We start from the raw sequence: 14,917 nt of genomic DNA on the forward strand, positions 1-14,917 counted from the left end.
TTATCGAAAATCAGGTGTTCATAGGTTTGTGGGATAAAGTCAAGGTCTTCTATTCGATTCCATTGATCGACTTCTGTTTTTATGCCAATACCAAGCTGTTTTTAATACTGTAGCTCTTTAATAGAGTTTGAAGTCAGGGATGGCAATGCCTCCAGATGATCCTTTATTGTATAAGATTGTTTTGGTTATCCTGGTTTTTTTGTTTTTCCATATAAAGTTGATTATTGTCTTCTCCAGATCTGTGAAGAATTTTGATGGGATTTTGATGGGGATTGCATTGAATCTATAGATTGCTTTTGGTAGAATTGCCATTTTTACTATGTTGATCTTCCCAATCCAAGAGCAAGGGAGATCCTTCCATTTTCTGGTATCCTCTTCAATTTCTTTCTTCAAAGACTTAAAGATATTGTCAAATAGATCTTTCACTTCCTTGGACAGAGTTACCCCAAGACATTTTATGCTATTTGTGGCTATCATGAAAGGGGATGCTCCTCTGATTTCCCTCTCTGCTTCCTTATCCTTAGTGTATAGGAAGGTAACTGATTTTTTTTGGAGTTGATGTTGTATCCTGCCACATTACTAAATGTGTTTATCAGCTGTAGGAGTTTTTTGGTAGAGTTTTTGGGGTCGCTTATGTATACTATCATATCATCTGCAAATAACGAAAGCTTACCTTCTACCTTTCCAATACGAATCCACTTGATCCCCTTATGTTGTCTTATTGCTATTGCTAGAACTTCAAGAACTATATTGAAGAGGTATGGAGAGAGTGGACATCCTTGTTGTGTTCCTGATTTTAGTGGGATGGCTTTGAGTTTTTCTCCGTTTAATTTAATGTTAGCTGTCGACTTGCTGTAAATAGCTTTTATTATATTTAGGTCTGACCCTTGTATCCCTAATCTCTCCAAGACCTTTATCATAAAAGGGTGTTGATTTTGTTGAATGCTTTTTCAGCATCTAGTGAAATGATCATATGGTTTATTCTTTCAGTTTATTTATATGGTAGATTACATTGATAGATTTGGGTATGTTGAACCAGCCCTGCATCTCTGGGATGAAGCCTACTTGATCATAATGGATAATTTTTCTAATGTGTTCTTGGATTCAGCTTGCCAGTATTTTATTGAGAATTTTTTGCGTCAATATTCATGAGTGAGATAGGCCTGTAATTCTCTTTCTTGGTTGGGTCTTTGTGTGGTTTAGGTATCAGGAAAACTGTGCTTTCATAAAAGGAATTTGGCAATGACTCTTCTGTTTCTATATTGTGAAATACATTAGGGAGTATAGGTATTAGCTCTTCTTGGAAGTTCTGGTAGAATTCTGCATTGAAGCCATCTGGTCCTGGGCTTTTTTTGGAAGGGAGATTTTTTTATAACAGTCTCTAGTTCTTCACGACTAATAGGTCTATTTTGATTGTTCACCTGGTCTTGGTTTAGCTTTGGTATATGGTACTTATCTAAAAATATGTTCATTTCCTTTGCATTTTCCAGTTTTGTGACATACAGGCTTTTGTAGTAAGATCTAATTATTCTCTGAATTTCCTCTGTGTCTGTGGTTATGTCCCCCTCTTCATTTCTGATCTTATTTATGTGCGTGTTCTCTCTCTGTTGTTTAATTAGTTTGGATAGGGGTTTATCAATCTTGTTGATTTTCTCCAAGAACCAACTTTTTGTTTCATTGATTCTTTGGACTGTTTTCTCTGTTTCTATTTTGTTGATTTCGGCCCTCAGTTTGATTATTTCCAGTCTTCTACTCCTCCTGAGTGCATCTGCTTCTTTTTTTTTTTCTAGAGCTTTCAGGTGTGCTATTAAGTCCCCAATGTATGCTTTCTCTGTTTTCTTTAAGTGGGCACTTAGTGCTATGAACTTTCCTCTTAGAACTGCTTTCATCGTGTCCCATAGGTTTGCGTATGTTGTCTTTTATGTTCATTAAATTCAAGAAAGACTTTATTTTCTTAATTTCTTCCTTGAACCAGATGTGGTTCAGTAGTTGACTGTTCAGTTTCCATGAGTTTGCCGGCTTTCTGGGGGTAGCATTTTTGTTGCCTTCTAACTGTAGTCTGTAGTGATCTGATAAGACACAGGTGGAGCCTGATAATTTTTTGTATCTGTGGAGGTTTCCTTTGTTTCTGAGTATGTGGTCAATTTTTGAGAAGGTTTCATGAGCTGCAGAGAAGAAGGTATATTCTTTCCTATTTGGGTAGAATGTTCTATAGATGTATGTTAAGTCCATTTGCTTCATTACCTCCAGTAATTCTCTTAATTCTCTATTAGGTTTCTGTCTGATTGACCTGTCCATTGGAGAAGGAGATGTATTGAAGTTTCCTACTATTAGTGTGTGTGGTTTGATGTCTGTCTTGAGTTCTAGTAATATTTCTTGTACATAAGTGGGTGCTTTTATATTAGGGGCGTAGATATTCAGAATTGAGACTTCAACCTGATGAATTTTTACTGTTATGAGTATAAAGTGTCCATCTCAATCTCTTCTGAATGACTTTAGTTTGAAGTCAGTTTTGTTAGAAATTAGTATGACCACACCTGCTTTTTTTGTAGGACTATTTGCTTGAAACACCTTTTCCCAACCCCTTATTCTGAGTAGATACCTGTCTTTGTGATTGAGATGTGTTTTCCAACATTCTGCTGTTTGCAAAATCACTGTTTTTCTTTATTAAAAATTTCTGCCCCCTCCCCGCCCCCCTTTTTCCTCCCCTTCCCCCTACTCCTGACGTCCCACTCCCCGCTACTGGTGTTATATGTAGGAAGTGGTCTCCTGTGCCCATATGTTGTAGAGTACTTGCCACTTTCTCTTCTATCAGGTTCAGTGTGTTCAGACTGATATTGAAATCTTTAATCCATTTGGACTTGAGTTTTGTGCATGGTATAACCCCAGCAGCACAGACACTAAGGACAACATTGAATAAATGGGACCTCCTGAAACTGAGAAGCTTCTGTAAAGCAAAGGACACTGTCACTAAGACAAATGGCATCCCACTGATTAGAAGAAGATCTTCACCAAGCCTGCAATAGACAAAGGTCTGATCTCCAAAATATATAAAGAACTCAAGAAACTAGCCTTTAAAGTACTAATTAACTTAATTAAAAATGGGCCACTGAACTGAACAGAGAATTCTCAACAGAAGAAGTCAAATGGCCAAAAGACACTTAAGGTCATGTTCAACCTCCTTAGCTATCAGGGAAATTCAAATTAAACCAACTTTGAGATACCATCTTACACCTGTCAGAATGGCTAAAATCAAAAAACACCAATGATAGCCTTTGCTGGAGAGGTTGTGGAATAAGGGGTACACTCATCCATTGCTGGTGGAAATGCAAACTTGTGCAACCACTTGGAAATTAGTGTGGCGATTTCTCAGGAAATTCGGGATCAACCTACCCCAAGACCCAGTAATACCACTCTTGGGAATATACCCAAGAGATGTCCTATCATATGACAAAAGCATTTGTTCAACTATGTTTATAGAAGCATTATTTGTAATAGTCAGAACCTGGAAACAACCTAGATACCCTTCAATGGAATAATGGATGAAGAAAATGTGGAATATATACATATTAGAGTACTACTCAGTGGTAAAAAACAATGACTTCTTTAATTTTGCATGCAAATGGCTGGAAATAGAAAACACTCTCCTGAGTGAGGTAACCCAGACCCAAAAAGATGAACATGGTTGTACTCACTCATAATTGGTTTTTAGCCATAAATAAAGGACATTGAGCCTATAATTTGTGATCCTAGAGACGCTAACTAAGAAGGTGAACCCAAAGAAAAACATTCAGTCATCCCCCTGGATATGGGAAGTAGACAAGATTTCCAGGCAAAAACTGGGAACTTGAGGGTAGGGTGGGATGGGGGTAAGGGGAAATGGGGAGAGAAAAGTGAGAAGGGGAGGATGGGGGGGAGCTTGGGGGAATGGGAATTTTGGGAAAAAGGAAGGGTGGGAATGGGAGCAGGGAAGTATATATCCTAATTAAGGGAGCCATCTTAGGGTTGGCAAGAGTCTTGAACCTAGAGGGGCTCGCAGGTGTCCAGGGAGATGTCCCCAGCTAGTTCTGTGGGCAGCTGAGATGAGGGAGCCTGAAATGACCCTATCCGATAGCCATATTGATGAATATCTTGCATATCACCATAGAACCTTCATCTGGCGATGGATGGAGATAGAGACAGAGACCCACACTGTAGCATTGGACTAAGCTCCCAAAGTCCCAATGAGGAGCAGAAGGAGGGAGAACATGAGCAAGGAAGTCAGGACCACGAGGTGTGCACCCACCCACTGTGACACTTGGGCTTATCCATTGGGAGCTCACCAAGGCTAGCTGAACTGGAACTGAATGAGAATGGGATAAAACCAGACTCTCTGAACATGGCGGACAATGAGAGCTGATGAGAAGCTAAGGACAATGGCACTGGGTTTTGATTCTACTGCATGAACTGGCTTTGTGGGAGCCTAGCTTGTTTGGCTGCTCATCTTCCTGACCTGGATGGAGGGGGGAGCACCTTGGACTTCCCACAGGGCAGGGAATCTGGACTGCTCTTCAGATTGGAGAGGGAGGAGGAATGGAGTGGGAGGAGAGGAGTGTGGGGAGGGGGAGGAGAGGAGTGGGAGGAGGGGAGGGAAATGAGAGACGGGGAGGAGGCTGAAGTTTTCTCAATAAAAAATAAATAAAAATAAATAAAAAGAAGAATCTGATACACTTCACTATACATAATCACGTCAGCCTTGCTGATGATTTTCTTCTGGTAAGAATGCATTCTGGTAACAGGACCATGCAAATAATTGTGTAGTTCATTTTCTTTCCACAGAAGAAAAATTGAATAGAATCTAACTTTGAGCTTTGATCTTTATGATTGCAAAATGAATGGGTTTGTTAGCCAAGAAGTTGTTTTATTTAAGGGATGTGTCGATAGCATAATCATTGGGACTCACTGGACAACCAATCAAGCCAGTTGGCAAATTTTCAGGCCTAGTTTTAAAAACTGTGTCAAATATATACTGCGGATTAATAGAGGAATACATTATATGTCATCATGTTCCGGGGGTGGAGGGAGGAAGTGAGGAGGCAGAAAGAGAGGAAGAGCAGTGTCAGAAGGAGAACGTGAGGGAGAGTAAAAGAGAGAGCGAGAGTAAAAGAGGCAGAGAACAAAAACAGTACAATAAACAAACAGAAAAGCATGTCACAATGGAAAATATATATTTGAATAAAACTGTGAACAGTTCAAAGATTACTGTAGAGAGAATCTTAGAATGTGATATGGAGATGTGGCCCAGACACAGAGGAGTCCATCTCTTTATGCCTCTCTGATCAGGCTCCTCTGTGGCCCAGAGCTCTGTGTGCTCTCATCGCCACCTGCTGGTCCGGAGTACTTTGCATGGAGGTTTGTGTGTGAGTTCACAGTAGCTTTCACTCACTGTGTCTCTTGCACAATAATATATGGCTGTGTCCTCAGACTTCAGACTGCCCATTTCCAGATATAGGGTGTTCTTGGCATTGTCTCTGGAGATGGTGAATCGGCCCTTCACAGCGTCGGCATAGTAGATGCTATTACTATTATAAATATATGCAACCCACTCCAGGGCCTTCCCTGGAGCCTGGCGGACCCAGCTCATCCAATAACTACTGCAGGTAAATCCAGAGGCCACACAGGAGAGTTTTAGGGACTTTCCAGGTTGCACCAAGCCTCCTCCCGACTGCACAAGCTGAACCTCACTTTGGACACCTGCAAACAAAGAGATTTCTGATTAGAAAACTCTCACAGAATCTAATTTTCTTCATCCTCATATACACAGATGCACACAACATCTGGTCTCCATTACCTTTTAAAACAATGGCAAGGAAGAGCCAACTAAGCCCCAAGTCCATGGTGAATGGTGTCTGATTAGTAGTGATCTGTGAGTAGAAGGACCAGGGAACTCAGGTCTGGGCTTCTCTGTCTGAGCTGCAGGGTCAGGGCAGTGCTGGTTTTCATTGGCACAGAGAACACTCATTTGCATGTCTCCCTGCTCAATTGTTCTAGAATTGGAGCATTGAGGGAAGGCAGTGCTCATAACAGATATAAGGCATCAAAATCAACGATGACAGTTATAGAATTTGAAATAAAATTGTAGTTCTGGATTCTCATTTTCCTTGTGAAGAAAGAATTCACAGCACTCCAGTTAGTTTCTTTATGTATGTGTGCACAGAACATGTGGATATTTGCTATCAGGTCTCTTAATACAAATATGAAATTATGTCTGCCAAACACAGGAGCTCAGTTTTTCCTACTTTCTGGCATGGAAATGGATTCTCCCTGATGTGTCTCTTTGACAAGGTCACAACATTCAGATGCTGTTAGCATAACTCAGTCTCTGTTGCAAGAACACTTTGGTATTTTCTGAATTTTACTTATTTTTGAGACCAGGCTGTCCTCATGCTATAGGAGAATTGAAAGAGAGATATCCCTTGTCACTCTTTCTCTCCACTTCTTTGCACTTGCTAAGGAGACCTATTTCCATTAGCACCAAATGCACTTTTTCCATTCTCTCTTTGATTCCTTTAAACACCCACTCCAGTGTTACCTTCTGTCATCATTACTCCAGACAACTCATGACTGTCTTTATATTGTGTTAGAATAGTTTTCATTTACCTAATAATATAATTGTCAAAACCAGAATTTTGATTAAGTTTTGGGAAAAACTTATTGTTATTTAAGCAGTTGTCTGGTTTCCCTCCTACTCATCTACTTTCTACCTTCACTGCCAGCTTTTGCTCTAACAGCACCAACATTACCCTGTGCTTCATTCTCCTTGTCTCTCACTTAAGATGTCTTCCTTTACTAGGGCTCGCATTCTAGTTACAAGGTATATAAAGCAGATGCCAGAACACTTAACACAATAAATCTAGGTTCTGGATATGAAAGGATGAGGTAGTCTGTGTCCTTCTCAATATTTGTTATAGTTTATGACATAACAGTTTCCAATTCCAATTACATTCTTCCAAGACTCAGAGAACACTGAGGAGAGTAGATGGAAAGAAGAGGCTGAGCATAAAGAAGAGCACTGTTAACTGCTGAATTCTGGATTTGACATGGCTCTCATCTCATGAACTCATAGAGGCAGTTGTTTTCTGTGTAAGCAAGCATACCTAAGACCAAGGCAGTCAAAACCACTGTGTAAATTATTTCCAGGCCTTCCCTCTTACTGATGATCTGTTGGATATAGATCTTTCCTGAAAACTGAGACACTTTCTTTTTTATAATGTGATCTTTGTTAGCTTTCTTATACTGCTGTGCCTGCCTATAAATCCATGCACACATGGGCAGCATTAACTAGATTTAAAGAGGCCAACAGGTTGTGAAAAGTTTATGTTGGGGATTATATGGTGGGGAGTGGAAGGGAAAATAGGGTATAAATTTGATTATATTTAGGGTGTACAGTTTCTAAAAATAAAGATAAAATAGTACATATTGAATGGCTGAATTGTTAAAAAGTAAATCCCCAAAGAAATGCTTAAGGAAGATACTACTAAATGAAAGAAATGGGTAGGCAAGGCAACCTTTAGAAAAAGAAATGGTGATAAAGTTTTAGCCAACACTTTATTTCAAACTACACCGAAGATAATAAAGTCAGTATGGCACCAGCTAAAATGCTGACATATGGGGTCTAGGAGAGAAGCAAAAGACCTGAGGTGGTTGATGGTGCTTGTGGAGGTTCCCAGAAATGAGTAATCATTTGCAAGGTCAATACAGAATTCTCTTATGGATGCATGTGTCATCTGTCAGGTAGAGAGCAGGGCACTGGGCAATTTGAGTGAGAAGTAGGGGAAGTATTGACTAAGCATCCCAAGACAGAATCCTGGGAGGGGAAGGATGACAAACATTTTTTTTATGTTTCTTATATCTGTTAAAACACAATTAATCAACAATTCTTGAGTATCCCTGAGTTTCAAGACAGTGGGAGACAAAGATGTTATCTAACACAGACTTCCCATCCTTTAGAAACAGGCATTTTGACCAGGAAGCCTGGAGACAAACAATCCATTGGTACAGAAAACACAGAGACCAAGAGTGTCTGCTAACATTAAAAAAATTCCATCAACATTTTTTAAAGGGAAAAATGCCAGGAAAACTCATCCAGAAAGCATAACTAGTGTCAGTGTGTATTTCCCAAATAAGTGAATATAATCATATGAGGGAATATTGACAAAACTTTGGAAAAGCAATAAATACTTAATTATCTATAGTATAGTGATTTCATATAGTGATACAAAATGTTATTGTATGCAGAAATTATTATATGCTCACAAAACCTCAATAATTTTCTTTTTGAAAAATCTGTGTAATGTATCTTTAAAGGGAAACATGCCAGATGAAGGGAAAAGCACAAAATGAAGTAATCCCACACTATCTACAAATAGGGTATCATAAGGGGTTCTTTAATTAAAGGGGAACTCACAGATCAAAGGGGTTTCAACAGTTGAGTGGGACCTCAACTGGATTTTCTGATTGAAAGAAGAAACCTCACATTTTAAAACTAAAACAAGAGTTCATGCAGCATATTCTATATCTTCTATGTTTCTGAAGTGACCCCTAATGGTCTTAGAACTCCTGTCGGTCCTTTGCATCCCGTCCTGTTTCCAAGTATCTCTGAAGAGGGGCTTTCTGCAGGCTCACACTGGGTTTCCCTCACTGTGTGTCAGTCACAGTAATACATGTCTATGTCCTCAGTTTGCAGAGTGCTGCATTTTAAGGAAACTTGTCTCATTGAGGTGTCCCTGCTGATGGTGACCCAAAATTTGAGAACTGGATTATATTTTCACAGATACAGAGATGCACAGGAAGATGGAAGAAGTGACTGTGACTGTGGCCATTATTTTTGAGTTGATATAATACTAAGATACTCTCAATTCTGAGACCATGATGAAGAGGAAATGTCAGCTCCTCAACTCTCTGAGCTAGTGAGTTGCCAGCTCATCTTCTGGCTTCTGAGTTTTACTGGTATATAGAACATTAGAGATTTAGTTACTAACTACATTTTGTGGCAGTGGTGGGTTTGGATCTGATTGGCTCAGACGTGGACTACTTAGTAACCATGGAGTCAAAATTACTATTTGAAACAACAGCAGTTACGGGTGCAGTCACTATGAAGGTGATAGAAGAACAAGTTTTTATTTTGATATACATGGAAAAAAAGATGCAGATAAAATTAAACATGGAAAACATTAACATTTTCAAATATATTTTAGATGACAAATCAAGAATCATTAAAATCATCTTAACTTAAAACATGCAGAAATTTCCTTGTTGAGAAAAGTGAGGGGGTACTAGTTACAAAATTTATAACCACAAAATGTTATATCTTGCATGTTTAATAGAAACAGAATGTATTTTAGCAAAGAGAATCCAAACATTATATTTCAAATTTTCTGGATAAGTTTGACTCATGTGATTAAACAGGAATGTCTCTAAACTGTCTCAGAATCAGGAAAACATAAGAACTGGCACCTAACCTTGACCAAATTGCAGCCCAATATTTACAGCATGGTCTTCTCTGATAAAGCCTGCAAATAGGACCCAGTGTCCACATCCTATAATTCATTCTGAATACAAGTATTTCTTTGCATTATGTCAAAACCTAGGGCTTCTTGTCCTAGTGCCCCAGGTTGTAGACAGTAGGTTGGACTTCAGGATTTCCCATTAGTAAGTTGCAACAAAGAGATTTAGGATGTTGTCTCTGTTGCCCAGGCTTATGGAGCAGTTGGAGGTTTTCTTGCAGGTGAACAATAGCAACATGAATGATTTTTATATTCCATGTATAAATAAGAACACGCTTTGTGCTTATTATTAATACCATGAGATACAAAAAGAAATTGTACCAATGTTCATGAGTGAGATTGGCCCAGTATATTTTTGAAAAAAAAAATATGATCATTTCATTAGATGTGGAAAAAGCGTTTGACAAAATTCAATACCCCTTTATGACAAAAGTTTTGGAGTGGTTAGGGATACAAGGATCATAACTAAATATACTAAAAGCAATATATATCAAGCCAAGAGCTAATATCAACTTAAATGAAGAGAAACTCAAAGCTATTCCACTAAAATCAGGAACACAACAAGGCTGTCCACTCTCTCCATGGCTCTTCAACATATTTCTTGAAGTTCTAGCAATAGCAATAATACAACATAAGGAGATCAAGGGGATTCGAATCAGGAAGGAAAAAATCAAACTTTTGTTATTTGCAGATGATATGATAGTGTACATTAGTGACCCCAAAAACTCTACCAAAGAACTCATAAAGCTGATAAATACCTTAAGTGATGTGGCAGGTTACAAGATTAACTCATTATCCTTTTTTTTCTTATTTATTATGTATACAATATTCTGTCTGTGTGTATGCCTGCAGGGCAAAAGAGGACACCAAACCTCATTACAGATGGTTGTGAGCCACCATGTTGCTGGAAATTGAACTCAGGACCTTTGGAAGAGCAGGCAATGCTTTTAACCCTTGAGCCATCTCTCCAGCCCCCTACAAGATCAACTCAAAAAAAAATTAGTAGCCTTCCTATACACAAAGGATAGAGAAGCAGAGGGGGAATTCAGAGAAACTTCACCTTTTATAATAGCCACAAATAGCAAAAACTATCTTGGGGTAACTCTAACCAAGGAAGTGAAATATCTATTTGATAGGAACTTTAAGGCATTGAAGAAAGAAATTGAACAGGACACCAGATAATGCAAGGATCTCCCATGCTCTTGGATGGGTAGGATCAACATAGTAAACATGGCAATTCTACCAAAAATAATCTATAAATTCAATGCAATTCCCATTAAAATCCCAAAAAAATTCTTCACAGACCTTGAGTGAACAATAATCAACTTTATATGGAAAAAAACCCAGGATAGCCAAAACAATTTTATACAATAAAGGAACTTCTGGAGGCATTACCATCCGTTACTTCAAACTCTATTATAGACCTACAGTATTGAAAACAGCTTAGTATTGGCATAAAAACAAAGAATGGAATGTCGACCAATGGAATCCATTAGAAGACCTATGAACACCTGATGTTTGACAAAGGAGCTAAAAGTATACAATGGAAGAAGGAAAGCATCTTCAACAAATGGTGCTGGCAGAACTGGATGTCAACCTGTAGAAGAATGAAAATTGATCCATATCTATCACCATGCACAAAACTCAAGTCCAAATGGATTAGAGACCTCAATATTGATCAAAATATACTGAACTTAATAGAAGAGAAAGTGGGAAGTAGTCTACAACATATGGGCTGAGGATACCACTTCCTACGTTTAACTGAAGTAGCACAAACAGTAAGGGCAACATTGAATAAATGGAACCTCCCAAAACTGAGAAGCTTCTGTATAACAAAAAGTACTGTCCTTAAAACAAAAAGGCAACCTAGTGATTGAGAGATTTATTTATTTATTTATTTATTTATTTATTTATTTATTTTTATTAAAAAAAATCCACCTCCTCCCAGCCTCCCATTTCCCTCCCACTCCTTCCACTTCTCTCCCCCTACCCCCACTCCTCTCCCCCTCCCTCTTCAGTCTGAAGAGCAGGGTTCCCTGCCCTGTGGAAAGTCCAAAGTCCTTCCTCCTCCATCCTGGTCTAGGAAGGTGAACATCCAAACAGTCTAGGCTCCCACAAAGCCAGAACATGAAGTAGGATCAAAACCCCATCCCATTGTCCTCGGCTTCTCATCAGCCGTTATTGTTCACCATGGTAAGAGAGTCCGGTTTTATCCCATGCTTTTTCAGTCACAGTCCAGCTGGCCTTGGTGAGCTCCCAAGTGATCAGCCCAACTGTCTCCGTGGGTGGGTGCACCCCTTGTGGTCCTGACTTCTTTGCTCATGTTCTCCCTCCTTCTGCTCCTCATTGGGACATTGGGAGCTCAGTCGGGTGCTCCAGTGTGTGTCTCTGTCTCTATCTCCATCCATTGCCAGATGAAGGTTCTATGGTGATATGCAAGATATTCATCAGTATGGCTATAGGATAGGGTCATTTCAGGTTCCCTATCCTCAGCTGCCCCAAAGAAGATCTTAACCAACCCTGCATAAGACAAAGGTCTGATCTCCAAAATATATAATGAATTCAAGAAACTAGACCCTAAAATGCTAATTAACCCAATTAAAAATGGGGCACTGAACTGAACAGAGAATTCTCAACAGAAGAAGTTCAAATGGCCAAAAGACACTTATGGTCATGCTCGACCTCCTCAGCTATCAGGGAAGTGTAAATCAAAACAACTTTGAAATACCATATTACACCATCAGAATGGCTAAAATCAAAAACACCAATGATAGCCTTTGCTGGAGAGGATGCGGAGTAAGGTGCTGGTGGGAATGCAAACTTGTGCAACTCCTTTGGAAAGCAGTGTGGAGGGTTTCTCCGGAAATTCGGGATCAACCTACCTCAGGATTCAGCAATACCACTCTTGGGAATATACCAAAGAGATGCCCTATCATATGACAAAAGCATTTGTTCAACTATGTTGATATCAACATTATTTGTATTAGCCAGAACCTGGAAACAACCTAGATGCCCCTCAATGGAAGAATGGATAAAGAAAGTGTGGAATATATATGCATTAGAGTACTTCTCAGCAGTAAAAAACAATGACATCTTGAATTTTGCATGGAAATGGATGGATACAGAAAACACTATCCTGAGTGAGGTAACCCAGACCCCAGAAGATGAAATGTTTCGGTGTGAGTAGTATACTGTGCATGGGGACAGAGACCATGGGTTCTCCAGACTTACAGTAAGGTATGATTTAAACATCATAAGTGCCAGAATTTGAAACTGTTTCCCTGCAAGAACAATATGCCCTCTGAACCTCTGAACTTCTTCCCGAATATGCAGATAAGCAGTGGCAACCTTCCCTTTTACGTTTGCTGCAGCTCAGTTCTCAACAGTTGAAATATTAAACCAATCTGCATGAATATGAAGGGCCTTGTATCAGTAATAAATCAGCATCAAGAGGACAAGATGACCACTTACCATGTGCAACTTAAGAAGCTCATCTTAGGAAATGTAAAATTAGGGAAGTCTGATCATGGTTTGGACAGTGTAGAGTGAGAAGATTAATCTGTTAGTTGGGAAGGATTATCCCAGATAATGAGTTATGTAGAAGTTGACCAAAGTTAATAAGAACACATCCTGTTTTCATATATGGAGAACATGAGTTTTAGAGTTAGACAGACCCCCAGTCAATAACTATTTATTTAGCCTGAGGAACCACTGCTTATAAATCTGATGTCAACGCTAATTTTTACCAAAATGCTAACGCATGAAATGGGATCTGTGAAAAGCAATAATCAGTTCTATCCTTTTATGGGACCCTCTTGGTGTAGAAGAAAACTATGGGTATTTCAATTTCAAGGATGTTGTGAGAAAACAACATTAAAGTAGCGAAGCTGTGGTTTCTTTATCACAGGTGCAAAAACAAAGAGGACAAACTACAGGTCTTTTAAAGTTCTCTAGCTTATAACTGAACCTAACATCCAACAAGTGTCATAACTGCTTACTCCTTTAAAATATATTAAGAAAATGTGTGAACATGTATGTATATGTGCATGTGTATGTAAAACATACAAAATTATATGTCATTCTGTCTAATAAGAAGAAGGGGATTGTTAGCTTACAGAGCCTGTGGGAAAAGCTATTTGTTATAGTATTTGAACAAATATGAAGTTTATTAGACTATGACCGTAAAGAGAGGCCTCTAGAGAATTTTTTTCTTATTTGTGTTTGGAAGAGAAAAACACAGATTCTAATATTGAAACATATTTCCATGCAGCGTAGTTTAGAACTTCTTATCTTATTAAGCAACCCCATACTGCTCTTGGGAGACCCTGTTGGTCTCCAATGCCCCCTGCTGGTCGTGAGTGTCTCCATAGGAGGTTTTTGCGCAGGCTCACACTGGAGTTCTCTCACTATGTCTGTGGCACAGAAATACATGGCTGGGTCTTCAGTTTGCAGAATGTTCAGTTTTAAGAAAACTTGGCTCTTGGAGGTGTCCCTGATGATGCTGATTCGGGACTGAAGAGCTGAATTATAATATGCATTTCCATTGCTCTCTATTCCTCCCATCCACTCCAGACCTCTTCCTGAAGGCTGACGGATCAAGCTTACAGCATTGCTGGTTAATGAGACTCCAGAGACAGTGCAGGTGAGCGACAGGGTCTGTGATGGCTGCACCAGGTCAGGTCCTGACTCCTTCAGCTGTATCTGGGACAAGGTACCTAAGGACAAGCAACATCACCATCAGTCATATAACCCATAGACAAAAAACCTGGGTCCCTTTCCTGAAACCCTGAAGCACTTACAGCTTGGAAATGTCACCAGACAGAGGAGCAGCACTAGGACAGCCATGCTGTGTTGGAGGCTCTAGTCAGAAGGAGATGGGGCCTCTCAGCTTGGCCTTGGATTTCATTCTGAGCTTGAGGTCTGCGTTGCATTGGGGGAGGTTCCAGAGAGCATAAGAGGAAGAACAGGCAATGTTTCCAATTTCTCCTCCAGGAAAATGAGATTTTCTTTGTGCATCTTAGAGGTACTCAATATTGAACCTCAGGAACATTTCTGTAATTCTGTCTTGATTTCCAATCCCAGAAAAACAGGAAATATTTAGTCATATAATACAAGCCTTATAAGCAAACCATGAAAGTGTTTACATTAACTTGATTCAAATTCATTCAGTTCAGGCAGAGGAGGATACCAAGTTTTCAATGGATTTATGTATCTCTTTAACTTCCAGTAGAGAATTTAAGTGGTATTGGTACTTTTGGTGATCAGATCCTCTTTAAGGAACTACTTAAAATTCTTTCTCTTGGTGTCTGTGGAGTTCTCTCATTCTTATAACTTCTCAGGAAGTAACTTGTGAAGAAGCAGCTCACACACAT

General features: G+C 39.3%; 2 gene segments (V, D, J or C); both read right to left on the reverse strand.

The window, feature by feature from the left end:
- Window positions 1–3,990: 3,990 nt before the first annotated feature.
- On the reverse strand, window positions 3,991–5,876 carry LOC126494708 (immunoglobulin heavy variable 3-66-like). The segment is given in 3 exon segments: window positions 3,991–4,255; window positions 5,434–5,733; window positions 5,831–5,876. Coding segments are annotated over 3 exon segments (498 nt in total).
- Window positions 5,877–13,718: 7,842 nt separating this feature from the next.
- Window positions 13,719–14,390, reverse strand: LOC126494679 (Ig heavy chain V region PJ14-like). The segment is given in 2 exon segments: window positions 13,719–14,260; window positions 14,345–14,390. Coding segments are annotated over 2 exon segments (588 nt in total).
- Window positions 14,391–14,917: the final 527 nt, after the last annotated feature.

This window comes from Alexandromys fortis, unplaced genomic scaffold, assembly GCF_014885135.2.
Source record: "Alexandromys fortis isolate MF-2015 unplaced genomic scaffold, M_Fortis_MF-2015_v1.1 scaffold_323, whole genome shotgun sequence".
Lineage (NCBI taxonomy): Eukaryota > Metazoa > Chordata > Mammalia > Rodentia > Cricetidae > Alexandromys > Alexandromys fortis.